The sequence below is a fragment of the Hyaena hyaena genome, unplaced genomic scaffold (assembly GCF_003009895.1).
Source record: "Hyaena hyaena isolate Hyena2069 unplaced genomic scaffold, ASM300989v1 scaffold_451, whole genome shotgun sequence".
Lineage (NCBI taxonomy): Eukaryota > Metazoa > Chordata > Mammalia > Carnivora > Hyaenidae > Hyaena > Hyaena hyaena.
This window is the reverse complement of record NW_024081080.1, coordinates 251,265-274,953: the sequence shown is the minus strand read 5'-3', so window position 1 is coordinate 274,953 and position 23,689 is coordinate 251,265. Positions and strand designations below refer to the sequence as shown.

Here is a 23,689-nt window from a genome sequence, read left to right as displayed (position 1 = left end):
GACTTGAACCCGTGAACTGTGAGATCATGACCTTAGTGAAGTGGGTCGCTTAACCGACTGAGCCGCCCAGACGCCCCTCATTTTCTTGTATAGCCTCCATTTCTCCTAATAGTTTTCCGACCGCCTCCTTATGTTAATATTTGTCTTGAGGAGGCAACGGGGGCCCGCAGAGGAGGGGGTGGCCTCACTTTACCAAGGGAAAGATGGGCGTTGGGGACCTGTGAACCGAGTGAGTAACTCGTTTTGGGATCGCACCTGGGGTCGGGAGCTAAGTAATCCTCGATCACCCCCAGGGGGTAGTCTGGACTCCTGTGACTGGCGGTGAGGCTGGCCCTAGGACTCCACTTCCCAGGAGGTGTTGGGGCACCGTGTGGAGACTGCGTCTGACGACGGGGTGGGACTCGCTAGCTGCCCGGATGTGGCGCTGAGCCCGCCCCGCCTGTCCACCCCGGTCGAGAATTGCCCTGGAGGCTCTGCCGGCGTCGGCGCGGGGAGGACGACCGCTTTGCCAGGTAATCTTTTTGGAGACCCTCCCCGCACCGGGCGGTACCCCTCACCCCCCTTTGCTTGAATCCCCCCATCCCCGGACGGTTGCCTTAGTCTGTGAGCCATTCCCTGGATGGAAGGCATGTGAGGGTGGGATGAGGTGTATACATGTTGTGGGGGAGACTGAGCCAGCTCTTCCTGTTTGGGAATCCTGTATGTGGGGCACCCCTCTGTCCCGGGCTCACCGGTCCATGTGAAGCCCCGGAACCAATTAGCCTTGGCGGAGAATGATGCTAGGGAAGTGCTGAGCGGGCTTGTATTGATGGGTCACTACCACTGCCGCTCTGGGTAAGTTTCCAGGTGCAGGACGGTCTTCCCCTGGCTACGGGTTGGGGGGTGTTCACATGGCTTCCTTCGGCCCCCAGTCCTGAAGCCTTCTTCGACTGGACTTGAACCAGAGAAGTCCGTCTTCGATGTGAAAAGGCTTCCCGGATTTAGTAGATAACTAAGTTGCAAAGAGTGGTAAATAAAAAGGGGGGGGGGGTCGTCTGCTGCTGAATTGTTTCGGTTACAAAAAGTTACAGAGTGATTTTATTTTTTTTTTAATTTTTTTAAAAATATTTTTATGTCTTTATTTTATTTTGAAAGACAAAGGCAGAGAACAAGCGGGGTAGGGGCAGAGAAAGAGGGAGACACAGAATCCGAAGCAGGCTCCAGGCTCAGAGCTGTCAGCACAGAGCCCGATGCGGGGCTTGAACTCACAGACCATGAGATCATGACCTGAGCCAAAGTCAGATGCTTAACCCACGGAGCCACCCAGGCGCCCCCAGAGTGATTTTAAGTACATTAGACTCAGACTTACGGGAAGGGTGAGACATGGAGGAGAATGTGCTGGAAACACTAATGCTTTGAGCTGCATTCTCCTCTTTGCTGCTATTGGGTCATTTATATTGTGTTTCCAACCTGGGAGAAAATGGACTCCTACACAGACTATGTGAAGAAGGATGCCTTGTCAGACGACGTGGGAAGATTGAGAAGAAACTGTAAGGCCACTTAACGGCGAATGACTAACTGGGAAGGGAACTTTCTGGGGGTGCTGATTTCTGCAGCTCCAGACCTCTCCCAGTTTTGGATCCTATAGGCATACCTAAAGGTCTCTGAGCTGCTCTGAGCAGCTACTTCACAGCGCTACTGGGAGGCTTAAATAAGATAATATGAAAGTATTTGGCACAATGCCTATAACAAGCTCTCAATGTTTAGTGTCCTTTTGCTTTCCCATAGCAACTTTGTTTTCCTCTGAGCCATGAATTACTTTGTATTATTGTTTGCCTTTTCACAGAAGTCCTGCCTTGACCACAAGAATGTAACTTCTAGCATTCTTTCTTTTTACTTTTTTTTTTTTTTTTGAGTCCCTTCTAGCAGTGCCTTGTCCGTAGCAGTTCCTGAGAGAGTGTGTGTAGGTAGTGATGGTGAGGAGGAGGGGAAAAGCTGAAGGTGACTTACCAGCACAGCACTGTGCTAGATCCCGCAGCTGAGGTAGATAAACTTGGCTCCTTTGCCTTTCTCTTATAACTTCTAGCCTTCTATCAGAGCTCCAGAACCTTTAAGAATATGTTTATGTTTAGTAATTTAAACCATTTCTCAATGTACAGTACAGTAGTGTCAACTATATGCATATTGTGCAATAGTGCTCTAGAATTTTTCTTTTTTTAAAGTTTATTTGGGGGCGCCTGGGCGGCTCAGTCAGTTAAGCGTCCAACTTCTGCTCAGATCGTGATCTCAGTCTGTGAGTTTGAGCCCCACGTCTGGCTCTGTGCTGACAGCTCAGAGCCTGGATACTGCTTTGGAGTCTGCGTCTCCCTCTCTCTCTGCCCTTCCCCTGCTCACACTCTGTCTCTCAAAAATAAACATTAAAAATTTAAAGTTTATTTACTTTGAGAGAGACAGAGAGCACAAGTGGGGGAGTAGCAGAAAGGGGGACAGAGGATATGATGCGGATTCCACGGTGACAACAGTGAGCCCGACAAAGGGATTGAACTCACGAACCATGAGATCATGACCTGAACTGAAGTCAGAAGTTTAACTGACTGAGCCATCCGGGCACCCCAGATCTCTAGAATACTTCATCTTGCAAAACTGAAACTTCATATCCGTGAAACAACTCCCCCATTTCTCCTCCCCCAGCCTTGGCATCTACCACACTGCTTTTCTGTTTTTATGTATTTCTTGATACCTCATGTAAGTGGAATCACGCAGTATATGGCTGTTTGCAACTGATTTCACTCAGCATATATCCTCAGGATTCATCCATGTTGTAGTGTATGAAGATTTCCTTCTTTTTAGGGTTGAATAATATATATATATATATATATATATCACTTTTTCTTAAGTTTACTCATTTTTGTGAGGGAGAGAGAAAGAGAGAGGCAGAGTGGGAGTGGGGGAGAGGCAGAGAGAGAGAGAGAGAGGAAGACACAGAATCTGAAGCAGGCTGCAGGTTCCAAGCTGTCGGCACAGAGTCTGACGCGGGGCTCAAACTCACAAACTATGAGATCGTGACCTGAGCCGAAGTCTGATGCTTAACCTCCTGAGCTACCCAGGTGACCCAGTCACATTTTTTCTTTATGTGTTCATCCATCGATGGACATTAGGTTGCTTCCACCTCTTGGCTCTTGTGAATAATGATGCAATGAACATTGGTGTGCAGATATCTCTTTGAGATCTTGTTTTCAATTCTTTCAGATATATTTTTTATTATTTTTTAATTAAAAAAATTTTTATTGTTAAATTTATTGTTGAGAGAGAGAGACAGAGGGTGAGCAGGAGAGGGGCAGAGAGAGAGGGAGACATGGAATGCGAAGCAGGCTCCAGGCTCTGAGCTGTCAGCACAGAGCCTGATGCGGGGCTCGAACTCACAAACTGTAAGATCATGATCTGAGCCAAAATCGGATACTTAACCGACTGAGCCACCCAGGCACCCCTTTAATATTATTGTTAAACTTTTTAACTGGATAATTCCAAACATATACATAAGTAAATAAATTAGTATAATGAACATGCAGGCTGAATAAATTAGTCAATTAATTGTGCAAAGTAGTCCCTCCCAAAATAAAAAAACACCTGGGACTTTTCTTGAGCACGACCTTTCATAGAGAGTTTGCTATGGGTGAGGATGTTTTGGGTTATGTTTCAGACCCGGGATGATCTAGCTTCACTTCATCATCTAGGCTCTCCGACGTCAGTGTGACTTGAATGTCCATCTGCTTATAGAGATGAGGACCTGAGCTTGGGGTGCAAAGTGGTCTTTGTGCCTAAGAGTGTTGTTCTGGTTCAACAACTCTGTCAGATATACAGTTGTCCTGAAGGCAGTCAGTCTGAACAGAGATTTTGGACACTAGGTGGTAACATGTAGCAGGCTGGGAAGCTGAATTGTACAGGCAGTAATTGCTATAGGAATTCAGAGAAGAAAGAAATTAATCCAGACTGGGAAAATCAAGGAAGGCTATTCTCAAAGAAGGTGGTGGTGACTTTACTCTGTTTCCATTGACCTTGTATGTTTGATCCTTATGCCTGTTCCTAGATGGAAAAAGATTCCTGGATGAAAAGAGCTGATGATCAGTGGATACCTTGGGATGGTTGCCTACTGGAGCTGAATTACACTCTGAACTTTTAGCTGTGGGACTGTGCTAATGCAGGCCTCTAGGTGAAATACCTTGCTGGTCAGAATTGGCTGTGTGGGAGGAGAGCTGCCTCCAGTGTGCTTGTGTGAAGCATACTCAGAAGGCCAACTTTTCTTTTTTTTAAGTTTATGTATGTATGTATGTATGTAATCTCTACACCCTATGTGGGACTTGAACTCACGGTCCCGAGATTGAGAGTCACATGCTCTTCCGACTGAGCCAGCCAGGCGCCCCAGAAGGCCAACTTTTTTTGACTCTGACCCAAAATAAGGTGTTTTGTTTTGTTTTAGCTATGATATGGGCCTCATGTAGACCTTAGCTAATAAGGCAACAAGATGGGAGATGTATCTATTACCCCAAATTCCGAAGGTGAAACTAATTGATTCTCAATTTTTTTTTCCATAATCAGATACATATGACAGTTTATCCCCACCCCTCCACGTTCTAACACTTGAAGAAGCTAATGCTATCAGGATCAGGTCTGAAATTAGTAAGTAGTTAAGAAGCTAAAAGGAAATGGAGCATTTGGGGGGACACTGACAGTGTAGGGCATTGAGAGTAAACATGCCTCTTGGAGATCATCTGTACCTTACCATTAACCTTCAGGTACTTAATTCATGAAGAAATGGATGAGAAAGTATGGTGCTGCTATGACCTATGGTTTTGCTCAGATAGGGTAGGAGAGGATGAGATCCCGGTTTTCTGTAGCATTGTAATCATATTACAGAACTGTTGTCTTCCCCAGAACAGTAGGAGAATTATCATGAAGTGATGGCAGCTTCTAATACTTAATGAGTACTCCCTATGTGGCAGGCAGTAATAAGTACTACATGTACATTGTTTCATTTAAAAGCCTGCCCAGGTTTACAAAGTTTGGGAAAAGAGGATGAGTTTTGGACTCCAGGTGGTCTGACTTCAGAGCCTGGACTTTTAGCTGCTTCTCGAGATGGCTACGTCTCACTGGCCTACTTGTCTTTCCAATATTACAGTGTCACTGTTTGTCAGGAACAGAGGTTTCTTTGCTGAGTGCATAGCCACATCCCCACAGTAAGAGCCATTCCTCTTTTGAACCTTTAGAACCTACTCTCTATATCAATGGTTTTTTATTTTTATTTATTAAAAAAAATTTTAAACGCTTATTTATTGGGGGGGAGGGGCAGAGAGCAAGGGAGACATAGAATCTGAAGTAGACTCCAGGCTCTGAGCTGTCAGCACAGAGCCCAATGCGGGGCTTGACCTTACAAACTGTGAGATCATGACCTGAGCTGAAGTTGGAAGCTCAACCGACTGACCCACCCAGGTGCCCCTGTATCAATGTTTTTTTTTTTTTTTTTAAATTAGTTACCGGGGCGCCAGGGTGGCTCAGTCGGTTAAGTGTCCGACTTCGGCTCAGGTCACGATCTCGCAGTTCGTGGGTTTGAGCCCCGTGTCGGGCTCTGTGCTGACAACTAGCTCAGCCTGGAACCTGTTTCGGATTCTGTGTCTCCCTCTCTCTCTGACCCTCCCCTGCTCACACTGTCTCTCTCTTTCTCAGAGAAAAAAAAAAAAAAAAAACTTAAAAAAAATTAGTTACAATTTACTGAGCACCCACTATGTCTTAGCACCTTTGATAGAGTATGTCCGGGTGTCATGACAACAATGTAACATAAATACCTATGTGTATATGAGTGGTTTTTAATATTTGCGGGCTCAGCCCTTTGTGACAATCTGATGACAGTTTTGGATCTTTTTTCCAGAAACATTCACTTACGTACATTCACATAATATTGTATACTTCAGAGTTGGCTTCTAGGACCCATTGAAGCTTATCATCTAGCAGTCCATGGACTCTACGGTAAGAACCTGTACCCTATATAGTCTTTCCCAGTTGACTCTTCTGTGGTGTTAAGAGGATGGGCAGTGTGTGTGTGTGTGTGTGTGTGTGTGTGTGTGTGTGTCGGGGGTGGTGGTCTTACGTCCTCAATTTCTCCTTAGAGGGAAAGAAATGTTTATAAAGCTTAGGCTCCCAAAATTAACCAAGCATCTGTGACCACTCCTTTTTTTTTTTTTTTAATGTTTTATTTATTTATTTTTGAGACCGAGAGAGCGTGAGCAGGGGAGGGGCAGAGAGAGAGGGGGAGACAGAGGATCCGAAATGGGCCCCATACTGACAACAGACAGCCCGACGCAAGGCTGGAACTCACAAACCATGAGATCATGACCTGAGCCCAAGTCGGACACTTGACCGACTGAGTCCGGGCCCCAGGTGCCCCTGTAAACAGTCTCTTTCTCTCTTGCACTTAGGACTCCAAGGGCAGAATGCAGACAATCAAATGTGTGGTCGTAGGAGATGGGGCTGTAGGTAAGACTTGCCTCCTCATCAGTTACACAACAAACGCCTTTCCTGAGGAGTACATCCCCACTGTCTTTGACAACTACAGTGCCCAGACGTCTGTGGACGGCCAGATCGTCAGCCTGAACCTGTGGGACACAGCTGGCCAAGAGGAGTATGACCGACTGCGAACGCTGTCCTACCCGCAGACCAATATCTTTGTCATTTGCTTTTCTATTGGCAACCCATCGTCGTATGCCAATGTGAGGCATAAGTGGCACCCAGAGGTTTCTCATCATTGCCCCAATGTACCTGTCCTGCTGGTGGGCACCAAGAGGGACCTGCGCAATGACATCGAGACAGTGAAGAAGCTGAAGGAGCAGAGCCTAGTGCCCACAACTCCTCAGCAAGGCACTTCCCTGGCTAAGCAGGTGGGGGCCGTGAAGTATCTGGAATGTTCCGCCCTGCTGCAGGATGGGGTACATGAGGTATTTTCAGAAGCTGTCCGTGCTGTGCTTTACCCTGCCACAAAGAAGAACACCAAGAAGTGTGTTCTCTTATAGCTTTTGCGGTGCTACTTCGGGACTCCACTTAAGGAGAACGAGGGGGGTTCCTTTGATAGCATTTAACAATGCCAGCTCAAGCCGTTTGTCTCTTTTCCTAGAAACCCCTAGGCTCCAGGTCGTGGGGCTTTTGGAGGAACAAAGACAGCGGAGTTTTTACATGGCTGCTTTGAAGTTTGGTCTGAACCTTTTGGAGGAAGTTTGGGGGGAGAGAGAGAGAGAGAGAGATTGACTTTTACCTCTAAATTTAGCTTTCCTAGCTGTATTTACCATTGAGCAAGTAAGTGCCTCACAGAAGGACAAGTTTTTACGGTTTTCAAATCATTGCCTTAAACTTTCTAATATGCTAATTTTGGAAAAGCATTTTATATGTGACTCCTGGGTGTTCCCAGTATTCGCATGTTCTTCCCATTCTTGAGGAGATATTTTTGCAAAAATGGTGAAGCAGCATTTTTGAAAGTTCTTCGAGATACTAATAGATGTTCCTTAAAAGGGTTCTGTGGTCAAATAAGTCAGGAACCAGTGATTTTTTTTTTAAGTTTTTATTTAAATGCCAGTTACCATACAGTGTCATATTAGTTTAAGTGTACAACATGGTGATGGAACACATCCGCACAACACCTGGTGCCCATCACAGTGCACCCCTTAACCCCCCCCCCCCCGTCACCTAATTAGCCCAGCCCCCACCCACCTCCCTTCTGGTAACTCGTGATTTAAATAAAGCTGAATAGGTTCCTCTAATGCAGGAATTTATAACTTTCAATAAGTAGACAACATTTCCCAAAATTGCTTCACTGAACTTTTTTTGTTTTGGTCCCGTGCAACACCTGTTAACATCTCTGGAAACACATTTTCAGAGATGCTCAGTTAATAGGAACTAGAAATTCCCACAGAGGCTGTGGGGAAAAACAAAAGGCATAACGTGGCCCTGTTCTTTTTGATGTTTCCCTCTTTTTTTAGTGTTTATTTTTTTTAATGTTTATTTTTGAGAGAGAGAGAGAGACAGAGCATGAGTAGGGGAGGGGCAGAGAGCAAGGGAGACACAGAATCTGATGAGGCTCCAGGCTCTAAGCTGTCAGCACAGAGCCTGCTGCGGGGCTCAAACTCACTAATGTGAAATCATGACCTGAGCCAAAGTCTGATGCTTAACTGACTGAGCCTTGGCTCAGTGCCAAGATGCCCCTCCATCTTTTAAAAAGTTTTATTTTGACAGGGAGAGAGAGAGAGAGAGAACACAAGTGTGTGGGGAGAGAGAGAGAGAGAGAGAGAGAGAGAGAGAGAGAGATGGATGAAGAGCTGGAACTTAAGAACCTTGACATCATGACCTGAGCCAAAATCAAGGGTTGGCTGCTTAACCTTAATTGACTGAGCCACCCATGCAGCCCATTGATGTTTCTTTCCCTTTTTATGCTTTTGAGAGGAGTGTTCATCAGCCATGGACTTGTTATTGGTTCCTCTTCCACCCTCAGAAAATGGGTTTGGCCCTTAGTCATGATAGTGCCTTGGGTATGGGGTCTCTATGGTCAGATCTGCTATCAGATTATGATAGCGCTATGGGCTTGGTGATGTGGAGTTAATCCCTCCCTAAAGCCATGTCCCTGAGGTGTCTGTGAGGCCCTGTTCTTCTGTCAGCTTCCATTTTAGGAAAAGACCACTGAAGGTTAACCCCGTAAATAAATCTAACCAGCCAACAAACAAAATGTTCTGCCAATCATTGTCAGGGAGTTCTGTGCTTCCCTGAGACTCCTCAGTGTCGTCTGAGTCCTAGAAAGGCTATCTTGCTGCTCTCTTCCTGTTCTTCCCTCTGTACATCTCCATCTGGTGCGTGCGTGCATGCGTGCGTGCGTGCGTGTGTTTTCAGTCCTGGTTGCCTTTGGAGCTCTCTTAGTTGCTCCAAGAGAGTTGGAGTATGTTAGCTCTCCAGACCCCGGGGCTGTCACGTTTGCGGGGATTTTGCTGGAGTTGCTCAGCCTGCTCTGGAGAGTAGGAGTCAGATTCCTCACCCTGATAGGCCTGCTTCTCCTTATCCTCCCTACGTATCTTTGACCTTCTTCATCTGATAAGGAAGGAAGACGTAACTTCTCCACCTGGCGGATAGTGGTTGAGACTTCCACTGTGCACATCCCCTCTCACCCTGCCACAGTAAGCATTGGTCTTTGAGAGTCTGGGAAAGGGAGTTAAAAGAATCACATCCCACCTTCTGTGGTGGGTGAAGTGCCTGTGCTCTGCTCTGTGGTGGTCTCGCTCTTGCTCTTTGATAACATATGATCAGATAAGCCCTCAGGTAAACTGAACCCCCTGCCAGATAAAAGAGAATACTGTTTCACAAATAATTTTTTAAGTTTATTTATTTATTTTGAGATAGAGACTCTGAGTGAGGGAGGAGCAGAAAGAGAGGGAGACAGAGAGAGGGAGGGAGACAGAGAGAGGGAGGGAGATAGAGAGAGTGAGAGAGAGAGAGAGAGAGAGAGAGAGAGAGAGAGAGAGAATTCCAAACAGGCTCCATGCTGTCATTGCAGAGCCCAATGTGGGGCTCAAACTCACATGAACCATGAGATCATGACCTGAGCTGAGATCAAGAGCCAGATTCCCAATCAGCTGAGCCACCCAGGTGCCCCTACTTTTTTACAAGTAATTTTTTAGCTTAAGTATGTACCATACAATATTTGGAACCTACTTAGAGTAAAGCGTGATTTGCTGTTTATCTGAAATTCAGATTTAATGAGTCATCCTGTATTTTTATTTGCTACATCTGGTACCCCTATTCTTGGATAATCTGAAACCTGGAGGTTAGGCAGATATCAGGTTATTGTTAGAAGGTAAAAGGTTACGTAAGCTCACTAGTCTAACTCCCTTTTCTTCTGGTTTTCCTTTCCCTCACCATGGGCTAAAGTGTTCTGTTTTGCTTTTCCTATATCACTGCATCCTCCACTCCACACAGGAACTCAATGGTGTATATTTCTACACCACTGATTGTCTAAAGCTGTGGATAGTATTGTCTCCTATCCCAATTTCAACGTACTGTATCTATTTCCGGCGTGTGACCCGGGACCCCAGGGTTGTAGGGGCTCCGTATGAGCAGGGTGTCACCTGGAAGAGGGTGAGGTCCATTAGAGTAGTGTGACTGTAGGAGTCAATTGGCCTGTGGCCACGTGTGCCAGCCGCTCTTGGGTAGAGTCGCTGGGTTTTCCCACAGGCAGCCAAATGGAAGCACCAATTGCTCGAGTGTATTCTAGTCTCAGGATGTTCTGATTGATGCCTGAGGTGCTCACAGGCCTTCATGGTTGAAAGGGGTTAGAAACATGGCTGTCGTCTGTGTTTCTGGAAACTTTCTGTGTAGCTGCTGAGATCTCTTGAATTGGCTTTTAATTTAATAGTGCCTCCTGCTTCCACTTTGCCTGGCAAATTCCCAGATGTAAGCCTGGGTTTGGTTTGGTCAAACCTGTGCCCTCTAACGAATGGAGATGTGATCCACAAGTCTGAAAATATGGTTTTGTATTGGACTGTTCCGATGGTCCTAAACATACACTGGCATCTTGATTTTTATACTTAAGAGGAATTTGTATCAAGACTAACATGCTAATATCACTTTTAAATTGTTCATAATGGATGGTAATAAACTTTTCTGATTTTACTGGGTCTGTTGCTTTCTAAAGATTGAAGCAATTCCTCACCCCCCACCCCCTTTGTTCTGAGTGGCTTCTAAATGCCCTTCAGCTTGCAAAGGATGAAATAACTATAATTGTCGTATTGCACTTCACACCTGTGTGTAACTCTACTTATTTTTCTACCTCAGACAACCAGGGTAGGGAACTATCTTCCCTGCTAACATTGATTCTCTAGTTCCCGCCTCACCCCTACCACCTCTTTATCTACACAATTTAGCTTCATTTCCTGCTTTTCACTAGTGACACACCGGTTAGTTCCCCGTAGGCAATGATCATACTACGTTCAGTAAACAACTATCAGACTCCTGTTGTGCCAGAGGTATTATTTATTATACTAGTGGCTAGGGTTATAAATATAAGACATACCATTTAATGTCCTTTGCCTCTTCCAGTTATCTCAGGAAAATATCCTTCTTCTGTTTGTTATAAAAATGAACTGATACTGACTGTTGATTGTACATAGTGCCGATGCACTATTAAGTGACTGGTAAGGAAGACCAAAACAAGGTTGTGTTGTGTTGTGTTTTGCTTTGCTTTGAAAACCGCTTTATTGAAGTATAATTTACATACCAAAAAATTCACCCATTTCAAGTGTACAGTTTAATGACTTTTAGTAGTTGCTGAGTCCTGCAGCTGTCCCCAAAGTCCAGTTTTAAAACATTTCCATCACCAGAGAGAGATCCCTCATGCAGTTAATTCCTGTTCCCATCCTCAGCCCTAGGCAATCAGTACTCTACTTTGTCTTTTCTGAACATTTAATGTACATGGAACCAAACAGACGTGATCAGTTTTTAAAAATTAAGATCTACACCCAGTAAGGGGCTTGAACTCCTGTCCCTGAGATCAGGAGTTGCGTGCTCTACTGACTGAGCCAGGTGCCCCCAATATGTGGTCATTTGGAACTCACTTATTTTTTATTTTTTTTAATGTTTATTAGAGAGAGAGAGCATGTGCGCGCTTGCGCTTGAGCGGGGGAGGGACAGAGGAGACAGAATCCAGAGAGAGAGAGAGAGAGAGAGAGAGAGAGAGAGCGAGCATGTGTGCACTTGCGCTTGAGCGGGGGAGGGACAGAGGAGACAGAATCCAAAGCAGGCTCCAGGCTCTGAGCCATCAAGACAGAGCCTGACGCGGGGCTCGAACCCAGGAGCAGTGAGATCATGACCTAAGCCAGAGTCAGTCACCCAACCAACAGCCACCCAGACACCCCTGGAACTTCTTTTATTTAGCATAATGTTTTCAAGGTTCAACCATTTTGCAGCACATATGGGTACGTCATTTCTTTTTATTGCTGAATCCTATTCCATTGTATGGATATACCATATTTTATCTACTCATAGTTGAGGGCAATTTGTCTTGTTTCTACCTTTGGCTATTATGCATAGTGCTGCTGTGAACCTTTGTATACAAGGGTTTGCATGGACATGTTTTCAGTTCTCTTGAATATATACCTAGGAGCGCTGGGAATTGCTGGGTAAATTTATGCAAAACCACATTTTGAGTCAAGAACAGCGTCTTTAATATTATAGTATCTGAAATCCCCTTCCCCATTCTACAAGCCTCCATCCACCTCTTGCTGAATCTGCTTTTCTTTAAGCACAAGCATTCAAGCGGTATGAATACATTTAAAAACATATTCCATGCTGCTCTTTTACCTTATTAGGATAGCAACAGTATTCTCCTAATTTTTCATTACTGAAGTGCAGCATCTCTGCTATGCAGGTTTCAGCAGATCTTTGTCTTCTGGCCTAGAAATGTAACTACAGTTCACATTCCAAGGGACGTCCATGCAATGAAGTATTAAGTGGACATAAAAGTGAATGAGGAAGAGTGCTATGAAGTGGTACACTGTGATTTCCAGGCTGAATTATGAAGTGAAAAAGCAAGGTGAAAGGTATACATAGTATGCTACCTTTTGTGTAATGAAAAAGCAGAAATAATATGTGTGCTCACCTGTTTCTTTTTGGAAAAAAGAAATGCAGGAAGTACAAATACCAAATCATTATATTGTACAGCTGACACTAATAGAATATGTCAATTATGCCTCAATAAAAAAAAATAAACAGAGGAAGAATAACCCAGAAATTAATGAATGGTTACTTAAAGGGAGTGGCTGTGAATGGCGTAGAGGGAGCAAGTCTTCAATGGAAATCACTTTTTACATAGTTACATACTTACATAGTTTTTACAGTAGCTACATAGTTATACAGTTACATAGACTTTGAACCATGTCAAAATTTACAATTTTAAAAATTTAATTATATAAAAAAGGATAATAAAAGCAAATCATAAAGTTGAATACAAACAGAAACAAATTCACAGAGAAAAAAATGATTTAGGTAAAATTTTTAGGAAAAAAATTTTTTTTAATTTTTTTTTAATGTTTTATTTATTTCTAGGAGAGAGAGAGAGACAGCGTGAGTAGGGGAGGGTCAGAGAGAGAGGGAGATACAGAATCCGAAACAGGCTCCAGGCTCTGAGCTAGCTGTCAGCACAGAGCCCGACGCGGGCTCGAACCCACTAACCGTGAGATCGTGACCTGTGCCAAAGTTGGACGCTTAACCGACTGAGCCACCCAGGCGCCCCTTTAGAAAATATATTTTTTTAATATTTTTATTTTTATTTCTAGGAGAGAGAGAGAGAGAGAGAGACAGCGTGAGCAGGGGAGGGTTAGAGAGAGAGGGAGACACAGAATCCGAAACAGTCTCCAGGCTCCGAGCTGGAAGTCAACACAGAGCCCGTCGCGGGGCTCGAACCCACGAACCGCGAGATCATGACCCAAGCGAAAGTCGGACGCTTAACCGACTAAGCCACACAGGCGCCCCTAGAAAATATTTTTAATGTTTTATTTATTTTTGAGAGAGCGAGTGCAAGCAGGGAAGGGGCAGAGAGAGACACAGAATCTGAAGCAGGCTACAGGCTCTGAGCTGTCAGCTCAAATACAGCATCAATATTGGGACAACCGTTTGTGCCTTTTTTAAAAAAAAATTTTTTTTTTTTTTACATTTACTTATTTTTGAGACACAGAGAGGGACAGAATACAAGTGGGAGAGGGACAGAGAGAGAATGAGATGCAGAATCTGAAGCAGGCTCCAGGCTGTCAGCACAGAGCCCGACATGGGGCTCGAACCCACAAACCGTGAGATCATGACCTGAGCCAAAGTCGGACGCCTAACCGACTGAGCCACCCAGGCGCCCTACCGTTTGTGCCTTCTGATGGCCAGCAAAATATTTAACCTAAATCAATTTGAAGAAACAGCCGAATTCAGAAAACAGAATATTTTCAAGACACTTTGCCTGGATTGTTTAAAAATGTAGTGCCATGCAACGCAAAGAAAAGGCTGGTGTTTTCTGGTTTAAAACTGAAGGGAAGGGCGCCTGGGTGGCTTAGTCGGTTAAGCGTCCGACTTTCGCTTGGGTCATGATCTCGCGGTTCGTGGGTTCGAGCCCCGCGTCGGGCTCTGTGCTGACTGCCAGCTCAGAGCCTGGAGCCTGTTTCAGTCTGTGACTCCCTCTCTCTCTGACCCTCCCCCTGCTCACGCTGTCTCTGTCTCTCTCTCTCTCTCTCTCCTAGAAATAAATAAAACATTAAAAAAAAAAAGACTTAAGGGAAATTACCATATGCAGTGCGGGAACCCTGAGCGGATCCTGGATTGAAGTGTAAAATGCTCCAACTAGGACGACTGTGGAAATGGAAATATGAATTGTATGTTAAGTGTTGATGTTAATTTTTAAAGATGCTATAAAGGTTTTGTAGTTATGTAGAAAAACGTCTACTTTTTGGGCCGGGGAATCTCATATTTGTAACCTACTTTCGAGTGGTTCAGAATTAAAAAAAAAAAATCCGTAAAAATGTTAACAATTATCAATCTAGGTGGGGGGGGGGTCAGCAGTTCATGTTACTCCTCTTTCATTATCACATTTTTCGAAATAAAACGGGGCTCGGGGAGGACTCCACTTCCATGGGTAAACGTCAATTCAGAACAACGTGCAAAGGTACTTCTGACACAGTGAAATTCACAGCCAGTTTTCGTGGACTTGACACGAAACTGCGAAGCGGGACACAGAAGGCTACTTCTTACCTCTACTTCCTTGTACCCTGGGGTGGGCACCCGCGCTTTACCGGGACGTGCCTCGTGACCGAGGCAGTTCCCTCTGATTGGAGGAAGAGCCATAGACACAAGGCACGGAGAATGGTCGCGTGCTGACAAGTGGAAGGGGCGGGACCCAACGGGTCCTTTGACCAACCGCTTGCCGGATATGTAACCTCCTGATCGTGTACTGTCGAATCAAAAGCCGTTAGTAAAGTTGTGAAACAAATTCTCCTTTATCGTAGGGCGGCCGGTCTTTCCGGTTCCCTCCCCGCTCCTCATTCCGCTTCCGGTAGGACCTGGTTGGGTCCAGGAACTCTCTAAGTCACTTCTGGGCGACTAATAGTTTTGTTTCCGGTCCATGGTACCCGGCTGGGATTTGCTGCTGCCCGCAGCCGCTAGTGACACCACGACCGCCATCATGTCTGACACAGACAGCGATGAAGATTCGGCGGGAGGAGGCCCATTTTCTCTAGCCGGTTTCCTTTTTGGCAATATCAATGGAGCCGGGCAGCTGGAGGGGGAAAGCGTCTTGGATGATGTGAGGGCCTGGGCGTGGGGCTAGGGTTGGGAGTGGTGCAGTTAAGGAGAGCAGGTAGACGGGGGACAGTAGAGGGTGCTTAGAGTCTGTGAGGCGGCGCAGTTAACGCAAGAGCCGGTACTGTCATACTAGAGTTTGCATAGAGTGAGGAGGCTCGGTTCTGGGGGAGGGCAGCCCTCCTAGGTCAGGGGCGCTGGCTGATGTGGGTAACTTTGGGGATTACATTCATCCTAACAAGGCAGCAGAAAAAGTAGCATGACCAGCGACATTATTTTTAAACCGTTGCTTTGAGAACCTTGGAAATTTTTGAAACTCATTTCTGACATCATTCACCTAACATGGTTCTAGAACCAGGGAATTGGACCGAACCTGCAACAAATCATGTAGTTCAAGCCTCAGTTTTTAGAACAGTGAATGTTCAGACTATTTGGGGCAGACCTCTTCTGGCACAGGGCACGTTTAGGTAGTTTGCCGTGCTCACTCACATTCATGGGATTGTTTCCTGTGCCGAAATGACCTTTCCCTACTTTGATTTCGGTTCATTTTCTCAAAGGGAAAATACTGATCGCTATTCTTCTGCCACACACTCAGACACACAACAGGTAGTAAAAAAAAAAAAAAAAAAAAAAGTTGTCTTCCCTTCTCTAATCCAGTGATTTGCCCTAACCTTGAATCAGAGAACTACTTTTCCATTTGTTGAGTCTTGATGATGGTTCTTAGATTAGTTTTTTTCTTATATTAATAAGTAGGGTGATGAAATTGGACAGAATATGTTCATAAAGGTCTGATCAGTGTGGAGTTTAGTGGAAGGTATACTTTACAGTTCCTGAATGTGAGCCCACCTTTAGCATGCTGCAGTTATATTTAATATGGATTTATAGCTTTGTCCTGGACTGGGGACCACAATAAGCTTTGTGTGGGAAGCTTAGGTTTAGTTGTTATCTTCGACTCTGGTGCTGTCCCTTTTTCAGGAATGTAAGAAGCACTTGGCAGGTTTGGGGGCTTTGGGTCTTGGCAGCCTGATCACTGAACTCACGGCAAATGAAGAATTGACTGGGACTGATGGTGTCCTGGTAAATGATGAAGGTGAGTGCGGGTCATGGGGAGTAAGGTGGGGGAGGAGGCTAGCCACTTACTGTCTATGCACTATTCAATGGGAATTACCTAAGTGACTGAGAGTTACTTGCTCTTTGTTGAGGTACATCTGTTCACCCCCCCCCCTTTTACTTATAGGATGGATCAGGAGTACAGAAGATGCTGTGGACTATTCCGACATCAATGAGGTAGCAGAAGACGAAAGCCGAAGATATCAGCAGACAATGGGGAGCTTGCAGCCTCTTTGCCACTCAGGTGATTTCTTTAGTGTCATCAGTAGAGCATCACAGGTCGTTTTCTTGCTGTGTAGTTCCTTTTGTTTCTGTGTATGCTTTCTGCCATTGTTCCTATTCTCCATCCTTTGCTTCTTTTTGTCAGCTCAATTCCACATAGCTTCTGTCCTTTTGTGTTCTGGGACAGTGTTTTATTCCTCATTCTGGTTAGTCCCAAATTCTTGGTGAATGCCAAGTAAGGATGATAATGCTTTCCTTATCGTCTGGTATTTAAGTACCTACAGGGTTCATGACACTGTTTTGGATGCTATTTTAAGAAAATTGCTTTTTCATTTTATTTATTTTAGAGAGAGAATACCAAGCAGGCTGCATGCTTGGCACAGAGCCCCACGTGTGGTCTGATCCCATGACCTTGGGATCATGACCTGAACTGAAATCAAGAGTCCTGCACTCAACCGACTGAGCCACCCAGGCTCCTCTGTTTTCAGATGCTATGTAAAATCAGTTTTTGCCCTCAGGGACTTGGCAGTTCAAGGAAGATTAATGTATACTATGTCCTGTATAAATGAACACATGTATTTATTGGCTCAACTTCTGTTAATCACTCACCGCCTGTATGCTGACAGAGTGTCAGCAGAATGCGTAGAGGGGTTAGGTCAGGGCCAGAGGTACAGATTTGGGTTTAATCTGGACAAGGGTGATTCTGGAGTAAGGGAATAGAGCTTGCATAGAGGAATAAAAGCAGTTTCACCATCAGGTACTGAGTGATGCCAGTGGCTAAAGGGCAATGAAAAAAAAAAAAAAACTGTAGAAGGTAGCCAAAAAAAATGTGTCAGAGACTTGGGAAGTGAGAAGAGAAAAAGTCCAGCCTTAAAGGAAACTGACAGAGAAGGAAGAAGGGTAAATTCGATTATGAGACGGAGCAGGATGAAAATAAAACTCAAATAGGGTTTGGTCAGGAGAAGGAACACAGGTTTTTAAACCGTTCTTGGGAGCTCCCTCGATTCCTGTGTGAGGTGTACATAGTATTAGAGCCCATGGGGATAGCGTGTCATCATCTCTTTCTGAAGGCAGAGGCCGCATCTCCTGTGTGTTCTTAAAGGGCCTGTATAGTGTTTCACGTGGCGCTTTACATTCTTGTGTGACAGAGGAGCTCAGGGCTGTTGTGTGACATTCTGGATGTTGAGGAAATCACCTTTTGGGTTTTATTAGATTATGATGAAGATGACTATGATGCTGACTGTGAAGACATTGATTGCAAGTTGATGCCTCCTCCACCTCCGCCTCCAGGACCAATGAAGAAGGATAAAGATCAGGACGCTATTACCGGTGGTAAGTAGAGACTCTTCTTTTGTCCAAAGAGCTAGTTGCATTCATAGGTTGAGGCTTTTGGCATACCCGTAAGGAGCTGTTGTTAAAATGCAGCTGCTAGGAAAAGATACAACTTCTGGAAGTGAGTCCTACAATTTCAGTGGTAAAGTGAAGTGTTAACTTTTCAAATGTTTGCCAATAGCATTTTCATAGGCACTTGAGAAAAAGTCATTTAGGTCAGTGGTTCTCAAAATCTGGCTGCCCATCACAGTCATCCTAAGCCTTTAAAGAAATATACATTTCTGACTCTCATCCTGGAGAGTCTGATTCAAAGATCCAGGATAGAGCCCAGGAATTTCCGAGTGTTCTCCAAGTAATTTCTGATGCAACTGATATGTATACTGGTATTTGGAAACGACCCGTTTAGATGACTCTCTTTAAAAGAAATGATTAAATGGGGAAGGCACACTAGACTGTGTGTTTATAATCATCTAGAGCCAACTACCGGATTCAGAGATTTCAATGGCAAGGGCTTCAGTGATCATCTCACCTTTTCTGTGTCTGCCACAGTAGTAACCCTGTCCTAGGCTAGGCGATTGGGGGAGAGCAGTGTCTTTGATCTCCGGTGTTTTGGGGATTATGTTAACCTAAATTCCTCCTACTAGAGTTTTAGCCATTTCGTTTTTAGTCTGCAGGCTAAGTTACATCTGTTACCTTTATGTCAAAGATCTGATTTCATGCTACATAATTTCATTATTCTGTGAGCTTAAAAAAATTCTTCAGTTTGTGGGTCCCCGACCTGGAAATGACAAGGCCTGATTGGTATAAAAGTGTTACTTAATTTTGCTGTTGGTTACATTCCTTTAACCTAACATATGTATAGAAAGTAGTGAACGTAGTAATAGTGTTTGTTTTCTCTCATCACAACCCTAGGGTACCAGGTACAAGGTGAGTTGGGGATGGTGGGAGATAATGAGTGGAGTGAGTTTTCTGGGTTGCATACTAGTAATTTGGGTGCTTGGAACTCTACCCCCTGCCACTGAGCCACGCATAGAGCCTAGACTGGGTACTGGCTGACTCGAAGGAGATATGCTCACAGTTACATGCCAAAGGGGTTTTTCTTCCTCGTTGCAGTGTCTGAGGATGGAGAAGGCATCATCTTGCCCTCCATCATTGCCCCTTCCTCTTTGGCCTCAGAGAAAGTGGACTTCAGTAGTTCCTCTGACTCAGAATCTGAGATGGGACCTCAGGAAGCAACACAGGCAGAATGTGAGGATGGAAAGCTGACCCTACCATTGGCCGGGATTATGCAGCATGATGCCACCAAGCTGTTGCCGAGTGTCACAGAACTTTTCCCGGAATTTCGGCCTGGGAAGGTACTTTCTGTGGAGAATGCCCACGTTGCAGACCACTGACCTCTTCTAAATACTGAGTCCTGTTGTTAACATGTAGAATATCGAATGGATGAGATTTAAGTTTCCATATTCAGTGACATTGTAGTAGGTCTTTTTAAAAACGTGATATCCGTAAAAAAAATAAAATAAAATAAAAACGTGATATGCGTTCGTGACAGTAGTGATTTATATCGTTCTCGTTAGAAATTGTCCTTGTCGTCTTAAAAGAACTAGTCCAGATTATTAAGGGATACTACTTTGCTTTCTTGGCAGATGTTATAAATCTGAGTTCAGAGCTCCTTGGTCCCTCCCCACAGCCGAGTAGACCCTTCAGGGGAGTTTGCAGACCCAGACGCTGCTGTTCTCCTATGGGATATCGAGTCTTTGACATAGTAGCATGTTCTGCATTCTAGGTGTTACGCTTCCTGCGTCTTTTTGGACCAGGGAAGAATGTCCCATCTGTTTGGCGGAGCGCTCGGAGAAAGAGAAAGAAAAAGCACCGTGAGCTGGTACAGGAAGAGCAGACCCAGGAGGTGGAGTGCTCGGTAGAGGCAGAAGTCAGCCAGAAGTCTTTGTGGAACTATGACTACGCTCCACCACCTCCTCCAGAGCAGTGTCTCTCTGACGACGAAGTAGGCAAAATAGAGTCGTGGGGTTGAGATCTACGAGAGGAGCAGTGGGTTCTCCCTAGCTGTGTCTAAATTGGAAGTAGCACCTCAGCAGAGTCCTTTGCCGGTTATGAGCGAGTGATCCTGAGTTTAGTCTTAGTGGCTGTCCCTTCCCTGTTATTAGAGAATCGTACTGAGGGCAGGCAGTTGGTGGTACACACACTGGTGGAGAGGAAAGTTTGAATGATAGGCCGAGCGTGCCATGATACAGCTCCATTGTTCACGTTCTAACACCAGTCCTGGCGAAAGATCGTCCTCATGGCTGCTCTAACTTCCCCTCCTGACTGTGGACTCCCTATAGCCTTAGGACATCTGGGATCAGGAAATCTGCCTCCCTTCCTACTCTGTTCTGTTACAGATTACGATGATGGCTCCTGTTGAGTCCAAGTTTTCCCAGTCAACCGGAGATATAGATAAAGTGATGGATACCAAACCGAGAGTGGCTGAGTGGCGTTATGGGCCTGCTCGACTGTGGTATGATATGCTGGGTGTCCCTGAAGATGGCAGTGGGTTTGATTATGGCTTCAAACTGAGAAGGATGGACCATGAACCTGTGATAAAATGTAGAATCATTGAGGTAAGTGACACTGGTACCTGAGAAAGGAATCTGTGCCCAGGGCCCTGTCAGCATTACTTAACTTTGCTTTTTGGTTGGGGAGATGCTGGGGAGGGTGCCTTTGGTGGGGGATGGAGGGGTGTGAGCCCTTTGCGTGTTACGGCATATCACCCTGGCTGCTAGGCCCAGTGGCGGAGATTCTGTTTGTGAAGTGAGTGCGGTGCCAGGCTAGGAGGAGGAAGAGGCAGATGTCGCTCCACCATCGGGTCTTCTCGCCTAAGTGCTACCTTCGATGTCTCCGGGGGATTTGGAGTGAGAACTTTGACCAGCGACTGTTCAGAAATTTGTTGTTCCTTCCCTGTTTCTGCAGGACTTCAGGAAACTTGAGGAGAACAGTGGCACTGACCTTCTGGCTGATGAAAACTTCCTGATGGTGACGCAGCTGCATTGGGAGGATGATATCATCTGGGATGGGGAGGATGTCAAACACAAAGGGACAAAACCTCAGCGTGCAAGCCTGGCGGGCTGGCTGCCTTCCAGCATGACCAGGAATGCCATGGCCTACAACGTCCAGCAAGGTGTGTTTCTGTGCCAGCTGGGTCTGGCACGCTGCCCTTCACCTTGGCCGTCCTGAGGGGGCCTGGCTGTGCTCTGTTCTGCTGCCGAGGGACGGGTGGAATGCTTGCGATCTGAGCCCTGATTCTAGTCTGTAATAAATCTTTACACTGTTAACAAGCTGGGGTGGGCTCCGATTGCTTATGGAAAAAATGTGACAACCACTTTGAAGTTACAGATCTTTCTGAGCTAGAACAGTGCTTCATCTCTGTAATCTGCTTTTGTTTTCAAAGCCATCCCCTCTGTCTTTGTCTTAATCATTCTGGAATTTGCTTTTTCTTTTCTTAAATATGCCCCAAAAGGTATTCCATGCTTAACGTAGAAAACTTTGAAAGTAGAATACAGTATCAAGAATCACTGATAAATTCTACTGTCCAGGGATGGTCAGCTATTAACTTTTTGGTGTACTTCGTTTTTGGTTTTTTTTTGTCTTCTGTGTGTGTATGTAGTTGAGCTCATGTCTTTCTTTTTTAAAAAATGTTTATTTATTTATTTATTTTTATTTATTTCTAGGAGAGAGAGAGAGACAGCGTGAGCAGGGGAGGGTCAGAGAGAGAGAGGGAGTCACAGACTGAAACAGGCTCCAGGCTCTGAGCTGGCAGTCAGCACAGAGCCCAATGTGGGACTCGAACCCACGAACCGCGAGATCATGACCTAAGCGAAAGTCGGACGCTTAACCGACTAAGCCACCCAGGCGCCCCAGAAAAAATGTTTATTTTTGAGAGAGCATCAGCGGGGACAGAGAGAGGGAGACAGAGGATCTGAAGTGGCCTCTGTACAGACAGCAGAGAGCCCAACACGGCTCAAACTCACGAATGTGAGATCGTGGCCTGAGCCGAGCCATAGTCAGACACTTAGCCGACTAGCCACCCAGGTGCCCCAGTTGAGCTCATTTCTATAGACGGTGTTGTGCACTGTGCTTTTCGGTTGACAAATATCCTATGTCATTCAAAGTTCTTCATAAAAATGTCTAATAACATGGGAAATTCAAGTGAGAAAACATGAAGTGGAAGGTGCCTGGTTGGCTCAGTCACCTGAGAGCATGACCTTTTTTTTTTTAATGTTTATTCATTTTTGAGAGAAGGGCAGAAAGAGAGGACAGAGGATCTCTGAAGTGGGCTTTGCGCCGACAGCAGCGAGCCTGATGCAGGACTTGAACTCATGAACCGTGAGATCATGACCTGAGCCGAAGTTGGAAGCTCAACCGACTGAGCCACCCAGGCGCCCCTAAACTTTGATTCTTCTAAAAAATATTGGAATGAACATTCTGTCTGCAACCTTTTTTAAAGTGCAAACTATACTATGTGCACTAGGTTCCTTTTCAGTAGCCACATGAATAACTTTGCTACCGTTTGCTCCTCTTTCCTTTGCTGGAATCATGATTGAAAGGGGAATAAATGTTTTGTCTATTACTTTGACTAGGTTTCGCAGCCACCTTGGATGATGACAAGCCTTGGTACTCCATCTTTCCCATTGACAGTGAGGAGCTGGTGTATGGGCGCTGGGAGGACCACATCATCTGGGATGCTCAGGCTATGCCCCGACTGTTGGAGCCTCCTGTTTTGACACTTGATCCCAATGATGAGAACCTCATTTTGGGTATGATATTGGTAGGGGCCAGTGTTCCTTCTCCATAATTGACAGCTTGCTGCTAATGTCAGGAGGCAGGGGGAAATCAGAATGGTTGGGAATGTCCAAGACTAGGAGCTTCTCGGGGTACCTGGCTGGCTCAGTCGGTTGGAGCATGTGACTCTTAATCTTAGGGTCATGAATTCAAGTCTCACGTTGGGTGTGGAGCCTACTTGAGAAAAAAAAAAAAAAGACTGGGAGCTTCTAGGTAGCAGTTTGAGAGAGCAAAGTTGTGGCTATTAGTGCCTAGTAGTTCTGTTTTGCTTAGGGCCAATTCCTAATGTAAGAACATTGGAAAGTAGGACTTTTGGGACTCTAGGAGTGTAGTTGAGTTAGAGTGCTAGAAGTGGTCTGGGATGGGATGAGAGATCTGGGTAGGGGCTGTAAAGGTATCTGTAGGAAAGGTGAGTCTTCATGCATAGCATCTCCAGAGTGACTCCTGTTTCACCCTTAGAAATTCCTGATGAAAAAGAAGAGGCCACCTCTAACTCCCCCTCCAAGGAGAATAAGAAGGAATCCTCTCTGAAGAAGAGTCGAATTCTCTTAGGGAAGACAGGGGTCATCAAGGAGGAACCACAGCAGGTCTGTGAAGGGAAAAGGGACTTGGGGTGTTTAGAAGAACAAAGAAAAGTAAGGAGAAGGGTAGCCTGACTGAGGTTTGCTTGATGTCCTGTCATCAGAACATGTCTCAGCCAGAAGTGAAAGATCCGTGGAATCTCTCCAATGATGAATATTACTACCCCAAGCAACAGGGTCTTCGTGGCACCTTTGGAGGAAATATTATCCAGGTAGAAGTAGCATTTTTTTCTGTGACCATTGGGAACCGCTGCCTCGTTTTGATGGAGAATATG

General features: G+C 45.2%; 2 protein-coding genes across 8 annotated transcripts in view; both read left to right on the top strand.

The window, feature by feature from the left end:
- The first annotated feature begins 400 nt into the window (after positions 1 to 400).
- LOC120246035 (rho-related GTP-binding protein RhoG-like) lies at positions 401 to 8,042 on the top strand. Of its 3 annotated transcripts, XM_039253316.1 has the most exons (4): positions 401 to 512; positions 4,576 to 4,656; positions 5,903 to 6,000; positions 6,450 to 8,042. In XM_039253316.1, exons 3-4 carry the CDS (start codon positions 5,989 to 5,991, stop codon positions 7,038 to 7,040), a joined length of 603 nt encoding a protein of 200 aa, XP_039109247.1. In that variant the 5' UTR covers positions 401 to 512; positions 4,576 to 4,656; positions 5,903 to 5,988; the 3' UTR covers positions 7,041 to 8,042. The 3 variants fall into 3 exon arrangements, with proteins under 3 accessions (XP_039109247.1, XP_039109248.1, XP_039109249.1); XM_039253317.1 differs by lacking the exon at positions 4,576 to 4,656; XM_039253318.1 differs by lacking the exon at positions 401 to 512 and having other exon boundaries at positions 4,390 to 4,656.
- Positions 8,043 to 15,157: 7,115 nt separating this feature from the next.
- The window catches only part of TAF1 (TATA-box binding protein associated factor 1), an 83,480-nt gene continuing 74,948 nt past the window's right edge, over positions 15,158 to 23,689 (top strand). For 3 of the 5 annotated variants that reach the window (XM_039253326.1, XM_039253327.1, XM_039253325.1), the window contains exons 1-11: positions 15,158 to 15,337; positions 16,309 to 16,423; positions 16,571 to 16,687; positions 17,878 to 17,997; positions 19,111 to 19,352; positions 19,784 to 20,002; positions 20,397 to 20,615; positions 20,965 to 21,172; positions 22,632 to 22,808; positions 23,293 to 23,420; positions 23,519 to 23,626. In XM_039253326.1, the coding sequence (XP_039109257.1) occupies positions 15,158 to 15,337; positions 16,309 to 16,423; positions 16,571 to 16,687; positions 17,878 to 17,997; positions 19,111 to 19,352; positions 19,784 to 20,002; positions 20,397 to 20,615; positions 20,965 to 21,172; positions 22,632 to 22,808; positions 23,293 to 23,420; positions 23,519 to 23,626 (1,833 nt within the window). The remainder of the gene's footprint in view (positions 15,338 to 16,308; positions 16,424 to 16,570; positions 16,688 to 17,877; positions 17,998 to 19,110; positions 19,353 to 19,783; positions 20,003 to 20,396; positions 20,616 to 20,964; positions 21,173 to 22,631; positions 22,809 to 23,292; positions 23,421 to 23,518; positions 23,627 to 23,689) is intronic. The other 2 variants (XM_039253329.1, XM_039253328.1) reach the window with 2 other exon arrangements.